General features: G+C 45.8%; 1 protein-coding gene across 4 annotated transcripts; it reads right to left on the bottom strand.

Moving 5' to 3' along the window:
- Positions 1-1,560: 1,560 nt before the first annotated feature.
- On the bottom strand, positions 1,561-21,813 carry LOC140419439 (uncharacterized). 4 transcript variants are annotated; one of them, XR_011945791.1, is made up of 4 exons: positions 21,739-21,813; positions 20,255-20,338; positions 4,029-4,231; positions 1,561-3,201 (listed from the first exon to the last, which is right to left on the bottom strand). XR_011945791.1 is itself a non-coding variant. In XM_072503312.1 (4 exons), exon 4 carries the CDS (start codon positions 15,579-15,581, stop codon positions 14,628-14,630), a length of 954 nt encoding a protein of 317 aa, XP_072359413.1. In that variant the 5' UTR covers positions 15,582-15,702; positions 19,769-19,876; positions 20,255-20,338; positions 21,739-21,813; the 3' UTR covers positions 14,487-14,627. The 4 variants fall into 4 exon arrangements, 2 of the variants coding, with proteins under 2 accessions (XP_072359413.1, XP_072359412.1); XM_072503312.1 differs by lacking the exons at positions 1,561-3,201; positions 4,029-4,231 and adding exons at positions 14,487-15,702; positions 19,769-19,876; XR_011945792.1 differs by lacking the exon at positions 4,029-4,231 and having other exon boundaries at positions 1,563-3,201.
- Between the last annotated feature and the right edge of the window lie 596 nt (positions 21,814-22,409).

Here is a 22,409-nt window from a genome sequence, read left to right as displayed (position 1 = left end):
TCTTGCAGATTGAAATGTTAGTAATAGATGGTCATTGACATGAATGAACGGTATCCATCAGATCGAGGGAAATGTTCACAAAACCAGGTTTACCGCTGGATTTATCAACCGTCCTGTTGATGATCTTCAAGGGGATGGCTTCATGTCCCACCACACAGGAGTAAGGAGCGCCGCTGGCCCACTCCTCCGCTGCAATGGATAACAGGCTGTACATGAAGAAGGAGCTATTGCCGTTCTCCGCCATCACCTCGGTGTTCTTGTAGTTCCCGGGATTCACCGGCTTGTCATTGACGGTCCACTTGACGAAGATCTCTCGGGGGGGAGAAACCTCTCACTAAGCAGCTGAGGGAGACGAATCTCTGAGCGGAGACGTCTTCAGCCGAGGGCAGGAGGACAGAGACGGACGGTTCCCGCGGATTGGGATCTGCAGAAAATGTACAATAAATGTCAGTAAAATGGGGAATTCCGGAGACATTGGAACCGCGGGTTAGATGTGAGAGAAATGTGTTTTGTGTTGGATTTTCAAACTTTCCATTTTCCACTTTGGGATCTGTCCGGTTTCCCACTCGGGGCAGAAGTGGCACAACCCTTTCCCCCTGAGAATTTACTGGGTTGGATGGAAAAGCTTCAGAAAGTGTACAGCACAGAAGCAGGCCATTCGGCCCAAATGTTGTCTGTTGGTGCATAAATTCCACTCCAGATTCCCCCTACCTTACTCCCTGAGGATTAGCAAAATGAAAATGCAACACCTTATTATGAAACGGAGGGATACAATAATAAGTAAGTAAAGGCCAATGACCTGTTAGTGTCCATTACAATAGATTTATTAGCAAAACATTTAGAAATATATAAAGCATTTAGAAATATAAAAATATAATCAAGCAGCGTCAGCACGGTTTCATGAAGGGCAAATGATGGTTGACAAATTTATTGCAATTATTTGAGGTGACAACAAGCAGCCTGGAGAAAGCAGAATCAGTAGTTGTCACCATCTGAATTTCAAAACAGCGCTTGATAAGTGAGCGCATTATTGTCAAGTTTTGGGATGAGACTAAAATAGGTCGGAAGGCAAGTGATGCAGATGGCATAAAGAATATACACAGGGATGTAGACAGGTTAAGTGACTGGGGGAAAACTTGGCAGATGGAAGATAATGTAGGAAATGTGAGATTATGTATTTTGATACGAACAATAAAGGACTTGGATATAATTTAAATGAAATCTGCAGCAACGAGGTATTTGGGGGTCCTCGTGCAGAAATCAAAAAAGGCGAGTATGCAAGTTCTAAAGGGAATGGAATATAAGAATAGGGAAGTCTTGCTGAAACTATACAGTGCACTGGTTAGGCCACACCTGTTATATTTTGAACAGTTTTGGCACTCTTACCTAAGGAAGACATATTGATTTCGAAAGCAGTCCAAATAATCCCGGGTGTGGAGGGAATATCTCATGAGGAGGGTGAAGTGGGGTGTCCTCAGATAAGACCCCATGAAGCCGGATAGCAAGGATAACACCAGAATAGTTCTACATAAGTTAGTTTATTGATTATTGAGACTAATCATATGAATTATACCCTGTAATCATTATAAACCATTAAACACGCATTTTTTAGAACAAAGCAGTAACAAGCATTTAAACTCTTGCTAAAAGCAGTGGCTGCAATGCATGAATTAAGCTGGCTAATTTACCGATGTTTTTAAGACAACAGAATTAGACAGAAATAGTGCGTTCAGCAATAACACAGTCAGATGAATAATCAATTCTTATCAGTGGCCCCAACACCTTATCTCAGACAATTCATGGTGTAAAGAGGAACCAACTTCAACATCCTGCACCCAGATGAACAATGAGGTGGGCAGGAACTGGCTGAGATAAGCAACATGGGAATGCGAGCAAAGCCAAACATATCGGATAAAGTGTCCTGGTAAACAACATGTGGCAGGATGGAGTTACATCATGAGCTGATCACAGTCATCATGTTGCTTAAAGTAAACATCATTGTCCAAAATAAAATTGACAGCTCCAAGGATTGGATCAAGCCCAACTGGGGTGGGCGATTGATTTTTGGAAACTTGTATAATTGTGGCGCTTGTGCCACTGTAAAATAGAATGGGTTGGGCATTTATCCAAATCACTCTCCCTCATACATTGACCAAGCTTGGAAAAATAAAGTTGTCTTAACCAGAGTTGATGTGTCTGCAGGTATTTGTATACAGCTGAGCTGTAACTTAGGAGGAAGCCTACCTAAAAGTCAGCTCAATACTCAGTCCATGAAAACGCTCCGACAGAGGGGCTGAGTAGATTGGGCCAATACTCACGAGAGATTTGAAGAACGAAGGCGGCCTAAATGAGACATAAATAATTCTCAGAGAGTTTGATAGGGTAGATGTTGAAAAGTTGCTTTCCCTTGTGCAAGAGTCCAGGACCAGAGGATATAATCTCAAAGTAAAGGCAGACACGAGGCGCAATTTATTATCTCAGTGTGTAGGGAATCGGCGGAATTCTTAAATGCAGAGCGAAGTAGGGGCGTGGTCTTAAGTATGGTCAAGGTTGAGATGGACAGATTTTTAATCAGTAAGGAAGTCAAGGGATTTGGGGTTAAGGCGAGAAAGTCGAATTGAAAATCAGATCAGTCATGATGTAACTGAATGCTGGCAGTCTCGATGGCCCAATGACCTACATTTCCTCTTACGTCTGATAGTCGACGGTCTTACTCCTTGGAAACCCAATATCATCGCTTTCAGTTCATTATTCTGCAGTCTACAGGGTATTTAGTTATGGAATTACCCATCAAAGTAGACAAGAAATAAATTGAATACTAAATATTGCCCGTTGCACTGACAGTATAAATAGACACAATGCTTAATTTGTTGCTCCAATCTAGGCGCACAACTATTTTGTTACGGATCGAATTTCTCAAAGGAGTTGGCAGGTCCTGATGGCTCGCCACACAGTCAAACACAGTTCCACTCAGCCAGGCTTGTGTCGAGATGTTTAATTTGCTGACCACGCTCTCAGTATCTGCTCCAGGCTGGTCGGCAATCTCTGATTTCAGCGGCTTCTTCGCTTCACTCCAGGACACGTTGACTCCATAAGGAGCATTCGAAATGACGCAGGTTAAGGTTACAGTCGCCTCCAGTAAGACCTGTTCTATTGGTGGTGGCAGTAGTGCTCCTGTGGCATCAGTGCAATCGGAAGGATCTGTGAATAAAAAAAATGAACATCAACCCAAGTTACATCTTCAGAATCAGGACAATAGTATACACACTGCTGCCTCACGGCGCCGAGGTCCCAGGTTCGATCCCGGCTCTGGGTCACTTTCCGACTGGAGTGCACATTCTCCCCGTGTTTGTGTGGGTCTCGCCCCCACAACCCAAAGATGTGCAGGGTCGGGGGATTGACCACGCTAAATTTCCCCTTCATTGGAAAAAATGAATTTGGTGCTCTAAATTTATATTTCAAAAACGGATAGTAGTATTCAGCCTTCGCTCACTAAATTGGAATAAATCAACGTCAAAATATCAACCTCTAATGATCGCCTTTAATCATCGATATACAATGGAAAACCAACTTGTTGTGTGAAAACTATTCTCGTTTTGAAAGTAAGTCAGCCCCGGTATCATTCTAACAACCCAGCTTTGCAGTATTCCCAATGTGAATACACCATTGCTGATCTCAGGAACGCAGTAATGATTTATACATAGTTTGGATGAACCTTCCAACACTTCTGGAGCTTTTACCAAGAAAGCGTTCCAGACACACTCTGCATTACAATCAGCTGTCTCAGAATAAACCAGATATCAGGTCCACCTCACTCACGCCGTGATTTCAAAGTGGGGGAAACATTCTTTGCTGTTCTGATACAATCCTGAATAGTGAACAATCCTAATACAGCTCTTACATCAGAATGAAACACAAACTACATGCCTGTAAATTAGAAGTTGTTCTATGCTTTGTACCAATTTTAATAAATTCCTGATTTGGATTAAGACCAGGATGACTTATTCTTTCCTCTGTTCCTCACTTACCAGACTCGGATATTTTTTGACATTGGGTGACCTCTTGATGAGTGACCTGGCAGATAGACTGCTTTGCTGAACCATTCCCCAGCGGAGACTATCAGCCGACTGCTCGCCGAGAAGTTCCCGTTCACTTCACAGGCGGGAGAGGTGACAATTCCTGAACCCATGGGTTGTCCATTCTTCAGCCACTTCACCGTCAGTGAATTTGGCTGAAAATCAATGATTGAACAGATGATGGTTGCAAATTTCTGTCTCGTGATTTCTTCATCGGAATTCACGGTGAGGAGAACATTTGGAATGTAAATTTTAGAACCTAGTTTGATATTTTATAAAGAAGAAATTGATAATCAAAATGAATTAATCTACGAAACCAAAGTGTAATCAATAGACACTAAGCTGGATTTCCAGGGATCGGGACCAGCGAAGAGTAACCCCCCCACCCCGCCCCCGCTTCCCAGTGACTCCAGTTTTGCTAGGGCTCCTTGATGCCATACTCAGTCAAATACTGCCTTGATGTCAAGGGCAGTCACTCTCACCTCACCTCTCGCATTCACCTCTTTTGACCATGTTTGAACCAAGGCTGTAATGAGGCCAGGAGCTGAGTGACCTTGGGGGAATCCAAACTGAGCGTCCATAAGCAGGTAATTGGGTAAGTACCGCTTGATAGCGCTGTTGGTGACTCCTTCCATCACTTTGATGATGCTGGAGAGTAGACTGATAAGGTGGTAATTGGGTGGATAGGGTTTGTCCAAGGAGAACCATCCTTGAGCCCAGACCTCCACCCTACCTACTCGGGTAACCCTCCGAACCTTTTTAGACACTAAGGGGCAATTTAGCATGGCCAAACCATCTAACCTGCACATTTTTGGACTGTGGGAGGAAACCGGAGCACCCGGAGGAAACCCACACACACACGGAGAGAACATGCAGACTCTGCACAGCCAGTCACCCATGCCAGGAATCGAACCTAGGACCCTGGAGCTGTGAAGCCACAGTTCTAACCACTGTGCTACCGTGCCGCCCCTCCGTACCTCCAGAAGACACTGAGATCGATCATCTACTCAGCACTTCTGGCTGAAAATTGTTGCGAATGCCTCAGACTTTGTATTTTGCACATATGTGCTGGGCTCCTCCATCATTGAGGTTGAGGGTATTTGTGGAGCCTCCTCCTCCAGTAGTTGTTTAATTGTCCACCATCATTCATGGCTGGATGTGGCAGGATTACAGAGCTTAGATCTGATGTGTTCATTGTGGAATAGCTTATCTCTGTCTATTACTTGCTGCTTATGATGTATGGCACACAAGCAGTCCTGTGTTGTAGCTTCACCAGGTCGACACCTCATTTTTTGGTATGCCTAGTGCAGCTCCTGTCATGCCCTCCATCACTCTTCATTGAATCAGGGCTGATTCCCTGGCTTGGTGTTAATGGTAGAGTGGGGATATACCGGACCATGTTTGTGGTTGCAGTTTGAGGTTGAGTACAATTCTGCTGCTGGTGGCCCACAGAGCCCCATGGATGCCCAGTCTTGAGTTACTAGATCAGTTCAAAGTCTTGGGCGGCACAGTAGCACAGTGGTTAGCACTGCTGGATCACAGTCCCAGGGTCCCAGGTACAGTGAAAAGTATGATTATGCGAGCAGTTCAAACAGATCATTTCGTACATGAAAAGTAAGTAAACTAAAAAGAAAATACATAATAGGACAACACAAGGTACACAATGTAAATATATAGACAAAGGCATTGGATGAAGCATACAGGAGTGTAGTATTAATCAGGCCAGTCCATAAGAGGGTTGTTTAGGAGTCTGGTAATAGCGGGGAAGAAGCTGTTTTGAATCTGTTCACGCGCAATCTCAGACTTTTGTATCTCCTGCCCAATGGAAGAAGTTGGAAGAGTGAGTAAGCTGGGTGGGAGGGGTCTTTGATTATCCTGCCCGCTTTCCCAAGGTAGCGGGAGGTGTGGATAGAGTCAATTGACGGGAGGCAGGTTTGTGTGATGGACTGGGCTGAGTTCACTACTCTCTGATGTTTCTTGCGGTATTGGGCCGAGCAGTTGCCATACCAGGCTGTGATGCAGCCAGATAGGATGCTTTCTATGGTGCATCTGTAAAAGTTGGTAAGAGTCAGTGTGGGCATGCCAAGTTTTCTTAGTTTCCTGAAGAAGTATAGGCGCTGTTGTGCTTTCTTGGTGGTAGCGGCGATGTGCGTGGAGTAGGACAGATTTTTGGTGATGGAAACCCTGTGACCAGTGCAGGAGAGGCTGGTTGTTGGGCAGTGTGAGCTGAACAAACATGGCTGGATAAAGACTAAGGCAGATATCAAGACCCTTGGAGCGAAAACAGGTCTGGAGGGAGTGGGTCAGTGAACCTGGGAAGTTGCATTGTGCATATATCGTGTGTGACTCAGTCACAATTATGAACAGTAAACAAACCTATCACTGGTTTGATGAGATTATTTACCGTGTCCCAGGTGTTGTAAATACTGTGCATACTGTAGATCAGCCTGCTTGCTGCCCATGTCTAAGTGATATAGTATCAGAATAATGTGTGTCTGTATTAAATAAAGTATCCAAACCGCTCATTGTGTTTCATGCCCAGCATCTTGCCTAACTGTGGATCTTCTGTTTTGCTAACTGGGAACAAGAATCTTCCTGTTTACTAATTGCCCTATGGTGGCTGCGTTACCCAGAATCCCCCGCGCTGCAGGAAGTTCCCGATCAGAGAGTGTACGAGGCCAGTGCACAGGTGCAGTGTGGCTGTGTGCCCTGAGCATGCTCAGTGTCAGTCATGGTGAGAGAGTGAGGAGGAGCTGGGTTGAACACAACAGTGAGCTGTACCCCTGTGAGAAGTGCATCTCCCACTCTCTGTTTGACTCTTCTGCAGCTTCCTGTGATGGTTGAGTTGGACAAGGAACTCTTATCTTTTGAGCTAGAAAAGGCCATTGATTGCTGAACAAGCAGAAAGGTGCCCAGCAAGGATGGAATTCCAGCTGAAATGCCCACACACAGAAAGTCCCATCGACTGTCACACCTTCCTGCCCTCCTCTTTTGGGCTGTGAGACTGGTCCACGGAACATGTGTGATGCAATAAAAACAGCAGTGACAGAGGAGACAGCATCAACTACAGGGACATCTCACTCCTTAGAGTCAGGGGAAGACCATCACTTGGGTGATGTTTAAAAGATTCATCTACTTGCAAACTGAGTTTATCCAGAAGCACAGTGCGGTTTCTGTGCTGACCGATCTACGGTGAACATGATCTTCTCCACACACCAGCTACAAGGGAAGAGAACAATTGGGATTTGATCTAAAGTGTTTGTGCTGAGAAAGTGAAATGTTCTAATTACTGAGTGAAAGTAAACCTTTCAGTGTGAATCACAATTTACTGGTACAATTGGAAAAGGGGCTGGTTTAGCACACTGGGCTAAATTGCTGGCTTTTAAAGCAGACAAAGGCAAGCCAGCAGCACGGTTCAATTCCCGTACCAGCCTCCCCGAACAGGCGCCGGAGTGTGGCGACTAGGGGCTTTTCACAGTAACTTCATTGAAGCTTACTTGTGACAATAAGTGGTTTTCATTCATTTTCAAAAGGCACCAAAACGTTTCAATCTCTGAAGATGAACTTCAGCCTTGAAGTTATGTTTCAGAGCTCACACGCTGCGGGAAGCTTTGTAAATGTTTCCTCTTCCCTTTTGTAAACAAGCAGAGAAGTTAACCTTTTCTCTGACAGCACGGCAATGATTTGAAATAAAGACTTTGACTTTAAAGATTTGGCTTCATCCCATTTGTTGGGGTCATATTCCCGTGCAAATCAGCGCGGGCGGGATGGAAATTTGCCAGAACATTTTTAAAAAATAATCCTAATCTTTATTGTCACAAGTAGTCTTACATTAACACTGCAATGAAGTTACAGTGAAAAGCCCCAAGTCAGCACATTCCGGAGCCTGTTCAGGTACACCGAGGGAGAATTCAGAATTGTCATGTGAGAGTACCTTTAAGAACTGGGTGTTTATCAAATAGCTGCAGTGGATGTACCATTAAGAACTGGGTGTTTATCAAACTTACAGCAATTAATTTTAATGGACAAACTTACAGCAATTAATTTTAATGGATCCAAAACTTTCTCTCTCTCAAAAATCTCACTTCCTATTCATGTCTTGTCAATTTTCCTCAATACTAAATACCCACAAAAAATGACCTGGATATCTGTAAATCTTGAAATGTATGGCCACAATAATGTTTCGAACCACAAATAAATCCAATAGTGGTGCAGAGTAACTTATTTTCTCTTATCAAGGCAATGATGACATCGGTGATCTCAAAGCCATTTGGAATCTTAGCTTTTACTTGGATGGGGGGGGGGAGGGGTAAAGATGAGGGAGTGAAACCAAGACATTTGTTGCCTGATCATAGCAGATATATATGTTACACAAGATTATTGGTTAATAAAGGCAGTAGTTGGCGTCTATAATGGCATGCTCTGGAACTTCTCGATGGAAAAAGAGCTGTATTAAAAGAAAACTTTAGAATGTTGTGTATGTTATGCAAACTAAACTCATTCAATAAGAATTGTTGGAAGTTTTTGCTTATTATTTTGCTGCATTGTGGTGCAGATTAATTGTGACGTCAGTGTGTTGAGGATTGTTTTAATATTTGTATTTATGAAAATGACTTTCTGTTAAGCAGCTCTTGTATATCAAGTAATATTGCGTTTGTTTACAGTCTGGTTCTACCAGATGATCCTGGATAAGAGCGAAAGTAACAGGGTAGTTATTATGGGAGACTTTAACTTTCCAAATATTGACTGGAAAAGATATAGTTCGAGTACATTAGATGGGTCGTTTTTTGTACAGTGTGTGCAGGAGGGTTTCCTGACACAATATGTTGACAGGCCAACAAGAGGCGAGGCCATGTTGGATTTGGTTTTGGGTAATGAACCAGGCCAGGTGTTGGATTTGGAGGTAGGAGAGCACTTTTTGGACAGTGACCACAATTCGGTGATGTTTACGTTAATGATGGAAAGGGATAAGTATACACCGCAGGGCAAGAGTTATAGCTGGGGGAAGGGCAATTATGATGCCATTAGACGTGACTTGGGGGGGGATAAGGTGGAGAAGTAGGCTGCAAGTGTTGGGCACACTGGATAATTGGAGCTTGTTCAAGGATCAGCTACTGCGTGTTCTTGATAAGTATGTACCGGTTAGGCAGGGAGGAAGGCGTCGAGCGAGGGAACCGTGGTTTACCAAAGAAGTGGAATCTCTTGTTAAGAGGAAGAAGGAGGCCTATGTGAAGATGAGGTGTGAAGTTTCAGTTGGGGCGATGGATAGTTACAAGGTAGCGAGGAAGGATCTAAAGAGAGAGCTAAGACAAGCAAGGAGGGGACATGAGAAGTATTTGGCAGGTAGGATCAAGGAAAACCCAAAAGCTTTCTATAGGTATGTCAGGAATAAGCGAATGACTAGGGAAAGAGTAGGACCAGTCAAGGACAGGGATGGGAAGTTGTGCGTGGAGTCTGAAGAGATAGGCGAGATACTAAATGAATATTTTTCATCAGTATTCACTCAGGAAAAAGATAATGTTGTGGAGGAGAATGCTGAGACCCAGGCTAATAGAATAGATGGCATTGAGGTACGTAGGGAAGAGGTGTTGGCAATTCTGGACAGGCTGAAAATAGATAAGTCCCCGGGTCCTGATGGGATTTATCCTAGGATTCTCTGGGAGGCCAGGGAAGAGATTGCTGGACCTTTGGCTTTGATTTTTATGTCATCATTGGCTACAGGAATAGTGCCAGAGGACTGGAGGATAGCAAATGTGGTCCCTTTGTTCAAAAAGGGGAGCAGAGACAACCCCGGCAACTATAGACTGGTGAGCCTCACGTCTGTAGTGGGTAAAGTCTTGGAGGGGATTATAAGAGACAAGATTTATAATATTCTAGATAGGAATAATATGATCAGGGATAGTCAGCATGGCTTTGAGAAGGGTAGGTCATGCCTCACTAACCTTATTGAGTTCTTTGAGAAGGTGAGTGAACAGGTAGACGAGGGTAGAGCAGTTGATGTGGTGTATATGGATTTCAGCAAAGCGTTTGATAAGGTTCCCCATGGTAGGCTATTGCAGAAAATACGGAGGCTGGGGATTGAGGGTGATTTAGAGATGTGGATCAGAAATTGGCTAGCTGAAAGAAGACAGAGGGTGGTGGTTGATGGGAAATGTTCAGAATGGAGTTCAGTTACAAGTGGAGTACCACAAGGATCTGTTCTGGGGCCGTTGCTGTTTGTCATTTTTATCAATGACCTAGAGGAAGGCGCAGAAGGGTGGGTGAGTAAACTTGCAGACGATATTAAAGTCGGTGGTGTTGTCGATAGTGTGGAAGGATGTAGCAGGTTACAGAGGGATATAGATAAGCTGCAGAGCTGGGCTGAGAGGTGGCAAATGGAGTTTAATGTAGAGAAGTGTGAGGTGATTCACTTTGGAAGGAATAACAAGAATGCGGAATATTTGGCTAATGGTAAAGTTCTTGGAAGTGTGGATGAGCAGAGGGATCTAGGTGTCCATGTACATAGATCCCTGAAAGTTGCCACCCAGGTTGATAGGGTTGTGAAGAAGGCCTATGGAGTGTTGGCCTTTATTGGTAGAGGGATTGAGTTCCGGAGTCAGGAGGTCATGTTGCAGCTGTACAGAACTCTGGTACGGCCGCATTTGGAGTATTGCATACAGTTCTGGTCACTGCATTATAGGAAGGACGTGGAGGCTTTGGAGCGGGTGCAGAGGAGATTTACCAGGATGTTGCCTGGTATGGAGGGAAAATCTTATGAGGAAAGGCTGATGAACTTGAGGTTGTTTTCGTTGGAGAGAAGGTTAAGAGGAGACTTAATAGAGGCATACAAAATGATCAGGGGGTTGGATAGGGTGGACAGTGAGAGCCTTCTCCCGCGGATGGAAATGGCTGGCACGAGGGGACATAGCTTTAAACTGAGGGGTAATAGATATAGGACAGAGGTCAGAAGTAGATTCTTTACGCAAAGAGTAGTGAGGCCGTGGAATGCCCTACCTGCTACAGTAGTGAACTCGTCAACATTGAGGGCATTTAAAAGTTTATTGGATAAACATATGGATGATAATGGCATAATGTAGGTTAGATGGCTTTTGTTTCGGTGCAACATCGTGGGCCGAAGGGCCTGTACTGCGCTGTATCGTTCTATGTTCTATGTTCTAAAACACGCATTTAGAATTTGCGAGAAAAGAATATCGTGTATAGTTGGGACTTCCTAAAATTAATGCTAGTCTTGAAGATGTGAATAAGATGTAGCGAGATGCTCTTCGTTTCAGTCTCTGAATTGGGTAATTATTGTTTGACCAAATGCTTCATAAAAATTTAAAAAATGTAGTGGTAAAATCATTCAGGTGGTCACAGTTTAAGAACTTTTTGTTGATTTCAACAAAAACTTAATCCTCACCTTTCAAAAACATTTTGTTTCTGTAGGGCAAAATGACCTGGCTAGTTAATATACTTGGCTGTCAAATTTTCCCTTTAGAATACCATAGAAAAATGATAAATCTCTGCCTAAAAGCTGCTAATGATCCTGTCAAAAGAAAATCGGGTGGAGTACAACTACCTGAAGTTTACTGTCTCTTGTGAGAACATCTCACAAATTTGTTGTAATTGATAAGACTGTTTCTCATTCAAGTTTGTGAAAAAACTTAAGGTGGGTGAATTAATTTAATAAACAGTAAAGTTTACAAAAAAAAAAAAAGAACTGGGTGTTTATCAAAGAGCTGCAGTGAAGACAGACAGCCCAGCTCCACCCACACTCTGATATCACTGCATCCACCCAGGAGAGTCCTGGAGGCACTTGTGACCTCGCTGGTGCGTCAACAGAGTGGATGACCGAATTAATCCCTTCCCACACAGGGAAAAGATGAACGCTCCCCCCCCACCCCTCCACCCCTGGTGTGAATGCGCTGGTGTTTCAGCCGGAGGGAATGCTGAGTGAATCCCTTCCCACACATAGAGCAGGTGAACGGCCTCTCTCCAATGTGACTGCGCTGGTGAATCAGCAGATCCATTTTGCCTTTGAAGCTCTTCTCACAGGTGGAACATTTAAAAGGTCTCATGTCAGAGTGAACACGTTGGTGTGAAGTGAAGTGGGCAGACTGAATGAATCCTTTCCCACACTCCAGGCCGGTAAATGGTCTCACCCCAGTGTGAACGCGCTGGTGATCCAACAGTTTGCATAACTGAGTGAATGCCATCCCACACTTGGGGCAGGCAACTGGTGTCAGAGTGAACAAGTTGGTGTGTAGTAAGGTGGGTTAGTCGAATGACCCACTTCCCACACTCGGAGCAGGTGAATGGTCTTTCCCCGGTGTGACTGCGCCAATGAATTTCCAGCACAGGCGGGGATATGAATCCCTTCCCACAGTCCTCACATTTCCACGGTTTGTCCATGGTGCCGGTGTCCTTGTGCCTCTCCTTTTGGGGTTATGGAGAGAGGACAGGGTAAGTACACCTGGGTGGGGTGCTCTTTTGTCGGGTTAGTGCTAACTCGATGGGCCTAATGGCCTACTTCTGCACTGCAGGGATTCTATGATGCTGCCAGACCTGTTGAATTCATCCAGCATAGGGCAGCACCTTAGCACAGTGGTTACCATTGTTGCTTCACAGCTCCAGAGTCCAAGGTTTGACTCCCGGCTTGGGTCAGTCTGTGCGGAGTCTGCACGTTCTCCCCGTGTCTGCCTGGGTTTCCTCTGTGTGCTCCAGTTTCCTCCCAAAGACCTGAAAGACGTGTTGTTAGGTCATTTGGACATTCTCCCTCAGTGTACCCGAACAGGCGTCGGCGTGTGGTGATTAGGGGATTTTCGCAGCAACTTCATTGCAGTGTTAATGTGAGCCTACTTGTGACAATAATAAATATTATTTCCTGTTTTTACGTTTTTAATCCACAAATTATAATCCACAAATTATATTTATTGAACCACTATACCATCACTACCCGGACCAGGGGCAGCACGGTGGTTAGCATTGCTGCATCACGGCGCCGAGGTCCCAGGTTCGTTCCCGGCTCTGGGACACTGTCCGTGTGGAGTTTGCACATTCTCCCTGTGTTTGCGTGGGTTTCGCTCCCACAACCCAAAGATGTGCGGAGTAAGTAGGTTAGTCACACTCAATTGCCCCTTAATTGGAAAAAATGAATTGGGTACTCTAAATTTATTTTAAAAACTACTCGGAGCAGTGTGTTGATGTTTCAGCTGTTCTGTCGGATTTTCTCTCTCAGTCTAATCTGATGGGTCTGTGTGGGGGTATTTCCCTGGTATTGTCCATGCATTTGGTGTTTCTGTATTTTAGGGAGCAGGTAGAACTTCCTTGGCCTGTTGTACCTCAGATATTCCATCTGTTTTTGGTTAATGTGTCTGGAATCTTTGAGTTCTTCCAGTCTGTCTCCAATTCTCCTTCCTGTCTCGGGTATATGGGTCCAGATAGTTTGGTGTTGTGATTCGTGCTGTTCTATTGTCTGTCTGTCTCCAGCAGGTATTGTTGTTTCTCAATAATGACTGCGCTATTCGGCACTGAGGACCTGGGTTCCAACCTGACCGTGGGTCACTGTCTCGGTGGAGTTTTCACATTCTCCCTGTGTCTGCATGGGTTTCAACCCACATCCCAAAGATGTGTAGGTTAAGTGGATTGGCCTCGCTAAATTGCCCCTGAATTGGAAAGAAATATAATTCGGTACTCTAAATTTTTAAAAATGACTGTGCTGTTGTCCTTGTCTTCTGGTCTTATGCACGTATCCGTGTTGGATCCAAGCTCTCGGATTATCTGTCTTTCTCTCCGGGTAAGATTCTGTTTGTCTCTTGTATTTCACTGTGACAGGGCAGAGACCTGATTGAAGGGATTCAAACATGGGAGTTCTGGGAAAGATGGACAAGGATTTGGGAGGTGACAACATGTTCAAAGAGTTTGGAGAGGAGACGGAGGTTGAAGATGGGGCAGTAATTTGTAAGGATGGCAGGGTCAAGGGTTTGTTTTATTGAGGAGGGGTGATGATGGCAGATTTGAAGGACAGAGGGACAGTAGCTGAAGAGAGAGAAATGTTGACAATATCCATGGACACAGTTGGCTGATCTGTAGCTCAGTGGGAATAGGGTCGATGGAGCAGGAGCTGGGTCTCATGGACAAGATGAGCTCTGAGAGGGCATGAGGGGAGATGGGAGATAAACTAGAGAAAGATGTGGGTTCAGGGCTCGGGAAAGGATGAAATTTAGAGACAGATTGATCCGGTGGGCTCGTGGAAGGGAGGGAAGCAGCAGAGGCAGCTGATCGGATTTACTCAATCTCAGTCACAAAGAAGCTCGACAAGCTCCTCACTTCTTGTTGGAGGTGAGGGTGGAAGAGACAGGGGAGAGCGAGAGTACTTCAAAAGGAACTAACTTGTGTCAGAGTAATTAAAAAGTTTCAACACACTGTATATTTGACACAAATCTAATTTATTTGGCTTTTAGACAGAATATTAGCCCCAAAAATGGGCTGGAATTGTTCTCAGCAGAAAGAGACCCAAATGAACATGGTTCAGTCCTGAATGTGAGTAACAGCAAAATCCAATCACTATGGTTACTTGTGGCCTCGTTGGTGACTCAGCAGGTGGGATAACTGAGTGAATCCCTTCCCACACTTGGAGCAGGTGAATGGTCTCTCCCCAGTATGAATTCGATAGTGGTTCTGCAGGGTGGATGACTGAGTGAATCGCTTCCCACACTTGGAGCAGGCGAATGGTCTCTCCCCAGTGTGAATTCGCTGGTGTGTGGAGAGAGCGGATGACTGAGTGAATCCCTTCCCACACTTGGCGCAGGTGAATGGCCTCTCCCCAGTGTGAATTCGCTGATGTGCAATGAAGTGAGATGATCGTCTGAACCCAGTGCGGCAGTGAAAGCACCTGAACGGTCGCTCGTCAGTGTGAATACGTTGATGGCTCATCAGATTCCCAGAATGTTTATAGCACTTCCCGCAGTCTGGACATTGAAATGGTCTCTCATCAGTGTGAACTCGCTGGTGATTCAACAGGTGGGCTGAAATAGTAAATCCCTTCCCACACTCGGAGCAGGTGAATGGTCTCTCCCCAGTGTGACTTCGCTGATGTGCAGTGAGGTCAGATGATCGTCTGAACCCAGTCCCACAGTGAGAGCAACTAAACGGTCTCTCGTCAGTGTGAACAGGTTGATGGCGCATCAGTTCCGCAGAACTTTTATAGCACTTCCCACAGTCTGGACATTGAAACGGTCTCTCATCTGTATGAACTCGTTGGTGACTCAGCAGGTGGGATGACTTAGTAAATCCCTTCCCACACTTGGAACAGGTGAATGGTCTCTCCCCACTGTGACTGTGTCGATGAGTTTCCAGCTTGGATGGGACAGTGAATCCTTTTCCACAGTCCGCGCATTTCCACGGTTTCTCCTCAGTGTGACTGCATTTGTGGCTTGTGAGGCCTGATGATTGACTGAATCCTCGTCCACACACACTACACGTGTACGGTTTCCCCGCACTGTGAACGATGCTTTTTCCTTCCATGCTCAATGATATTCCGCTGATATTCAGGATATGATAAATTGAGGACTCTGTCAGATCCTGATGTGATGCTTGGTTTGAGTTTCTGGACTTTGAAGCCTCCCCTTCGAAACACCCGGTGAAACTGATTCAAAACAGAAAATAGGGAGTGAGAGAGAACCCACAAAAACACAAAGGCAGGTTGTGAAATTGAGCTGAATGAATCTGGTCATTTGTGGGGCCGGCACTGGAAAAAGTGACCATGAAAACTGCTGGATTGTTGTAAAATCCCAACTGGACTCTTTGGGGGGAGAGAGAAAGAGGTGAAGAGGGATTTTGTATATTTACAAGACATATTAAGAGAGCAGTTGGCAAAGCAAATTCGATCTCGAGTTTCATAAACAGTAATATTAACACCAAAACTATGCTTCTGGCGGCACGGTGGTTAGCACTGCTACCTCAGAGCACCAGGGACCCGGGTTCAATTCTGGCCTTGGTGTCTGTCTGTGTGGAGTTTGCACTTTCTCCCCGTGTCTGCGTGGGTTTCCACCCGGTGCTCAGGTTTTCTCCAGCATTCCAAAGAAGGGAAAGTTAGGTGATATATTGCCCCTTAGTGTCCAGGGATGTGCAGGGGCAGGTTAGGTGGGGCTATGGAGTTACAGGGACAGGGTAGGGGTGTGGGCCTAGGCAAGGTGCCCTTTCAGAGAAGGAGTGCAGACTCGATGGGCCGAATGGCCTCCTTCTGCACTGTAGAAATTCTATGGTTCTAATTCTATTCTGTGAATCTTTATAAAGCTCTGGTCACCACTCTTCAGGAAGGATGTGAAGGTTCTTGGAGAAGGTGCAGAGGAGATTTCCCAGAATGGTTCCAGCAAAGGAGGTTGAGGGGAGATTTGATTCAGAGACACAAGATTATGCCAGATTTCCATCGGGTGGACAAAGAAACTCTGTTTCCATTCACTAATCGTACAAGCAGTCGGGACACAGATTTAAAGTTTTGGGTAAAACCTGGACTGAACGATACAAGATCCTGAGGGGTTTTGACAGGGTGGATGTGGAGAGGATGTTTCCTCTTTTGGGAGAACCTGGAACAAGGGGATCCCTGTTGCAAAATGAGGGGTCACCCATTTCAGATGGGGATAAGGATTTGTTTTTCGCTTGAGGGTCGCAAGACAGGGGGTGTCATAGTACTTAGCACTGCTGCCTCACAGCACCAGGGACCTGGGTTCAATTCCCTCCCTGACTGTGTGGAGCTTGTACTTTCTCCCCGTGTCTGTGTTGGTTTCCTCCCACAGTTCAAAGATGTGCAGATTAGGTTGAATTGGTTCGGATGGTATTCGCTGGAGTTCAGAAGAATGAGGGGGGGATCTCAGAGAAACTTTTAAAAAGTGGGTGGCGCAGTGGTTAGCACAGCTACCTCCTGTCGCCGAGGACCCGGTTCGATCACAGCCCCGGGTCACTGTCTCTGTGGAGTTTGCACATTCTCCCTGTGTTTGTGTGGGTCTCACCCCCACAAATCCAAAGATGTGCAGGGTATGTAGATTGGCCACGCTAAAATTGCCCCTTAATTGCAAAAAAAGAATTGGGCTCTCTAAATTGATGTTAAAAAAAAACAGGGCGAGTCTGAGTAGATTCAGGAAGGATGTTCCTGATAGTGGGTGTGTCCAGAAATAGGAGTCGCAGTCGGAGGGTGCGGGGTAGACCATTTAGGACAGAGATGAGGAGAAATTTCTTCACCCAGAGTGGTGAGCTGATGGAATTCATCGCCACAGGAACTAATTAAGGCCAAAACATTGCATGTTTTCAAGAAGCAGTTAGATAAGCACTGAGGGTGAAGGGAATCAAAGGATATGGGGGGGGGGGGGGGGGGGGAGCGGGATTAGGCTATTGAGCCTAATCAGCTCTGATGGTAATGAATGGTGGAGCAGGCTCGAAGGGCCAAATGGTCCCTGGTCCATGGTAGACTGGTACAAAAGGTGAAGTCACACGGGATCAGGGGTGAGCTGGCAAGGTGGATACAGAACTGGCTAGGTCATAGAAGGCAGAGAGTAGCAATGGAAGGATGCTTTTCTAATTGGAGGGCTGTGACCAGTGGTGTTCCGCAGGGATCAGTGCTGGGACCTTTGCTGTTTGTAGTATATATAAATGATTTGGAGGAAAATGTAACTGGTCTGATTAGTAAGTTTGCAGACGGCACAAAGGTTGGTGGAATTGCGGCTAGCGATGAGGACTGTCAGAGGATATAGCAGGATTTAGATTGTTTGGAGACTTGGACGGAGAGATGGCAGATGGAGTTTAATCTGGACAAATGTGAGATAATGCATTTTGGAAAGTCTAATGCAGGTAGGGAATATACCGTGAATGGTAGAACCCTCAAGAGTATTGAAAGGCAGAGAGATCTAGGAATACAGGTCCACAGGTCACTGAAAGTGGCAACACAGGTGGAGAAGGTAGTCAAGAAGGCATACGGCAGGCTTGCCTTCATTGGCCGGGGCATTGAGTATAAGAATTGGCAAGTCATGTTGCAGCTGTATAGAACCTTAGTTAGGCCACACTTGGAGTATAGTGTTCAATTCTGGTCGCCACACTAACAGAAGGATGTGGAGGCTTTAGAGAGGGTGCAGAAGAGATTTACCAGGATGTTGCCTTGTATGGAGGGCATTAGCTATGAGGAGCAGTTGAATAAACTTGGTTTGTTCTCACTGGAACGACGGAGGTTGAGGGGCGACCTGATAGAGGTCTACAAAATTATGAGGGGCATAGACAGAATGGATAGTCAGAGACTTTTCCCGAGGGTAGAGGGGTCAATTACTAGGGGGCATAGGTTTAAGGTGCGAGGGGCAAGGTTTAGAGTAGATGTTCGAGGCAAGTTTTTTTACACAGAGGGTAGTGGGTGCCTGGAACTCGCTGCTGGAGGAGGTGGTGGAAGCAGGGACAATAGTGACATTTAAGGGGCATCTTGACAAATACATGAATAGGATGGAAATAGAGGGATACGGACCCCGGAAGTGTAGTAGACTTTAGTTTAGACAGGCAGCATGGTCGGCACGGGCTTGGAGGGCCAAAGGGGCTGTTTCTGTGCTGTAGTTTTCTTTGTCCTTTGGTCTCCTCCTGCTCCTATTTTCTACATTGCTCCGTATCTATGCATGTAAATGGTCCAGGAGGTGTGAGGAAGAATGTTTTTACAAAGCCAGTGGCAATGACCTTAAACTTGCTGCCTATGACGGAGTTTGGAAATAGACTAAAAAGACACAAAAAAAATATATTTTGAAAAATTGGATAGAAACCTGAGAGAAATAAAGCTGTGAGGATACAGAGACAGAGCAGGAGAATGACTCTGACTGGATTGCTCCAGATAATAATAATCCTTATTAGTGTCACAAGTAGGCTTACATTAACACTGCAATGAAGTTACTGTGAAAATCCCCAAGTCACCATACTCCGGCGCCTGTTCGGGTACAGAGGGAGAATTCAGAATGTCCAATTCACCTAACAAGCACGTTTTTCGGGACTTGTGGGAGGAAACCGCAGCACCCGGAGGGAACCCACAGCAGACACGGGGAAAACGTGCAGACTCCGCACAGACAGGGACCCAAGCCGGGAATCGAACCCGGGTCCCTGCCGCTGTGAAGCAACGGTGCTAACCACCATGCCACAGTGGTTAGCACTGCTCCCTCACAGCCCCAGGACCCGTGTTCGATCCCGGCCCTGGGTCACTGTCCCTGTGGAGTTTGCACATTCTCCCAGTGTCTGCGTGGGTTTTACCCCCAACTAGGGACACCCACCTGCGAATGTAGCCGCGGAAAAGGGGCAAACAGTCTGGTCAGATGACCCCCTAGGTCGCCCACTGCCTGGACCTATAACTGACGTGCTTGGCCAGGCCCAGAAGCAGGTTCACAAGGAGGGAAGTGGCTCTGGTTCGCGAGGTCTTCGGCCCAAGTACGACTCAGCAAAAACACAGTCCGTGCTCCCACCCTGGAACGACCACCCAATGACCTCCTACCTGCTGGTGTGTGGGGTCTTCAGTCCGGGAGGGGGCTCAGCAAACACACTGCCCACTCGAACCCCCTGTCCCGGGACAAGCACAGCGGATAGAATAAGGAAAGTTTTATCCTCGCTGAAGGCAGATGTTATCAGTTGGGAAGAATGGGCCGGGCCCTCAACCCGGGAGGGGGGCCAGCAACACGCAGTCCAAAGGGCTTTACTCCCACCTTGTTGTTGAAGTCGCCTCATTGTTGTTGTTCTTCTCTCCTTCCTTCTATCCCCTCTCCTTCCTCCAGACAACTCAGCAGCAACCAGCACTGAAAACAGGCAGCAAACTGAGCAACAGCAGCAGAGAGAGAGAGAGAGAGAGAGAGAGAGAGAGAGAGAGAGAGAGAGAGAGCAGCAGCAACAGCAATAGAGAGAGAGAGAGCAGCAGCAACACAGAGAGAGAGAGAGAGAGAGAGCGCGAGAGCGCGAGAGAGAGAGAGAGAGAGAGAGAGAGAGAGAGAGAGAGAGAGCGAGAGCAGCAACATCTGCAACAGAGAGAACAGCAACAGCAGCAGCCACGTTTCACCACAGCAACAGCCTCGCAACACCAAAGTCTGCAGTGGGAGTGCCAGCTTCGGATTGGCCATGCTAAATTGCCCCTTAATTGGAAACAAATAATTGGGTAGTCTAAATTTATCATTATTAATAATAATAATAATACTCACGTCAGTCACAATTTCAGTGTTTTCAAGTTTACAATCTCCTGCTGCAACCTTCGGCTGGAAAGATATCAGAAGCTTTGGAAGCAGCTGTCAAAGGAAATGACAATGGTCAGAAATGCTAGTCGAGGTTAGAAATTAAGATCAGAGAACATTTATCTTGGTTTGAGTTGCTGGGTGTAAATCCTCCCCTAACCCCCGGTAAAAGCACTGTGAATTCTATGATAATCTATGAAAAGGAGTTTCCAAAATCCATCACTCTTCGAGTCCAGGATAGAAATTCCAAACATTCTCCCCCCCTTGTTGCCAGTCCCAGGATTACTTTTTTAAAAAAAAATTAGAGCACCCAATTCATTTTTTACAATGAAGGGGCAATTTAGCATGGCCAATCCACCTACCCTGCACATCTTTGGGTAGTGGGGGTGAAACCCACGCAAACATAGGGAGAATGTGCAAACTCCACACGGACAGAGCCGGGATCGAACCTGGGACCTCGGTGCCGTGAGACAGCAGTGCTCATGTCCCAGGATTATTTAATGCGGGTTCTACTTGCTTTGGAGGCAGTTCAGTGAAGTTTCATTTGTCTGATTCCTGGGATGGGAGAGTTTGTTTTATGGAGCAAGATTGAGCCTGTTTGGTCTGTACCGATGGAGTTCAGAAGAATTAGAGGTGAACTTATTGAAACATCTAAGATTCTGAGGGGTTTTGCTGAAAGAATATATTCCCACATGGGGATCCAAGAACTAAGGGAGACAATTTAAAGATAAGAGTTCTCCAATTTGATACTGAGATAAGAAGAAATGTCTTCTCTCAGAGGGTCATCAGTCTGTGGATAAAAGCAAATTACTGCAGATGCTGGAATCTGAAACAAAAACAGAAAATACTGAACAATCTCAGCAGGTCTGACTGTATCTGGGGAGAGAAAAGGGAGCTAACGTTTTGAGTTTGGATAACTCTTTGTCAAAGCTGAGTTTGTGGAATTCTCTTTCCCAGAGAGCAGTGGCGCTGGGTCAGAGTATACTCAAAGCTAAGTCTTTTGTTATCGACTAGTGAGTCAAAGGTTTTTTGGGGAAGGCAGGAAAATGCAATTTGGATCTGCCATGCCTTTATGGAATGGCAGAGCAGTGTCAATAGGCCGAATGGCCTGTCCCTGCTGCTAATTCTGATGTTATTATTCTTCTGTTCTTTGGATTGCCACACATGGCATTCCCACCTCCCCCCTCTGGAGAGGCCTGTCAATCATCGAGACAATGATTTTCTTTCCTGGTCATCGGATCCTGAAGCACCGCCTCTGTTACGTCATCAAGATGGCCCCTCAGCCGGAGCTAAACAAAGATGGCGGCCGTAGATCTGGGCCTGATACCGGATAAAAGCTCCGCAGCTACAAACGCGGATTTTTCAGGGTCTTATTCCGGCCTTGTGACCAGCAGGGGGTGTTTATGAAGCCTTCACTCCCTCCCCTCCCGGCTCCATTCCTCCCTCCGCCTCACCGAGTCTCTCCGCCCGAAACAGCCGTTCCCGCACTCGCAGACGTCCGAGCAAGTGACACTGCGCATGCTCTGATACAGCCCAGCATTGCGTCTGCGCAGTGGGCTCCTGGGGATTGAATAGGGCACATTCACAGCCGCAGGGAATGTTGGGTAACCGCCGCACCATTGAAACTGTAAACAATCAATACAAAATAACTTGGATTACCAATTTCTAAAAATAATCAAAAAAATGATTGTCAATAATAATATTCCGCTGATCTCCATTTCTCAAAATGATTAAATGCTGCTCTCCTGTGGAACAATGCAGAACTTAAGTTTTTTTTCCCAATGGGCCCTTCCTCTCTCCTCCCCAGAAGATGCAAACTCTTGTTGGGTTCAATTCCAGAATCAGTAATTCTTCCATCTTCTTCCCTCTTGCTCGTGATACTGAATGTTGAGTGTTTTCTGGAATGATCCAGCACAGATGGAAGTCACTCGGCACATCGTATCTGTACTGATTCTGTACAAGAGCTACCACTTTTCTGGTTAAATTCCATTTGCCACTGTTCTGCCCATATGACCAGCCCATCTGTTTCATCCCGTAATTTAAGGCTTTTCTTCTCGCCAGTTATTACACCAACAATTTTCCATCTGCAAACTTATTGACCATATCACCTACCTTCATGTATTTC

The sequence above is a fragment of the Scyliorhinus torazame genome, chromosome 5, assembly GCF_047496885.1.
Source record: "Scyliorhinus torazame isolate Kashiwa2021f chromosome 5, sScyTor2.1, whole genome shotgun sequence".
Lineage (NCBI taxonomy): Eukaryota > Metazoa > Chordata > Chondrichthyes > Carcharhiniformes > Scyliorhinidae > Scyliorhinus > Scyliorhinus torazame.
This window is presented reverse-complemented; position numbering and strand designations above follow the sequence as displayed.

What these genes read in the sequence shown, in the direction of transcription:
- LOC140419439 (XM_072503312.1), bottom strand. Translation starts at nt 15,581, where the DNA reads ATGGAAGGAAAAAGCATCGTTCACAGTGCGGGGAAACCGTACACGTGT.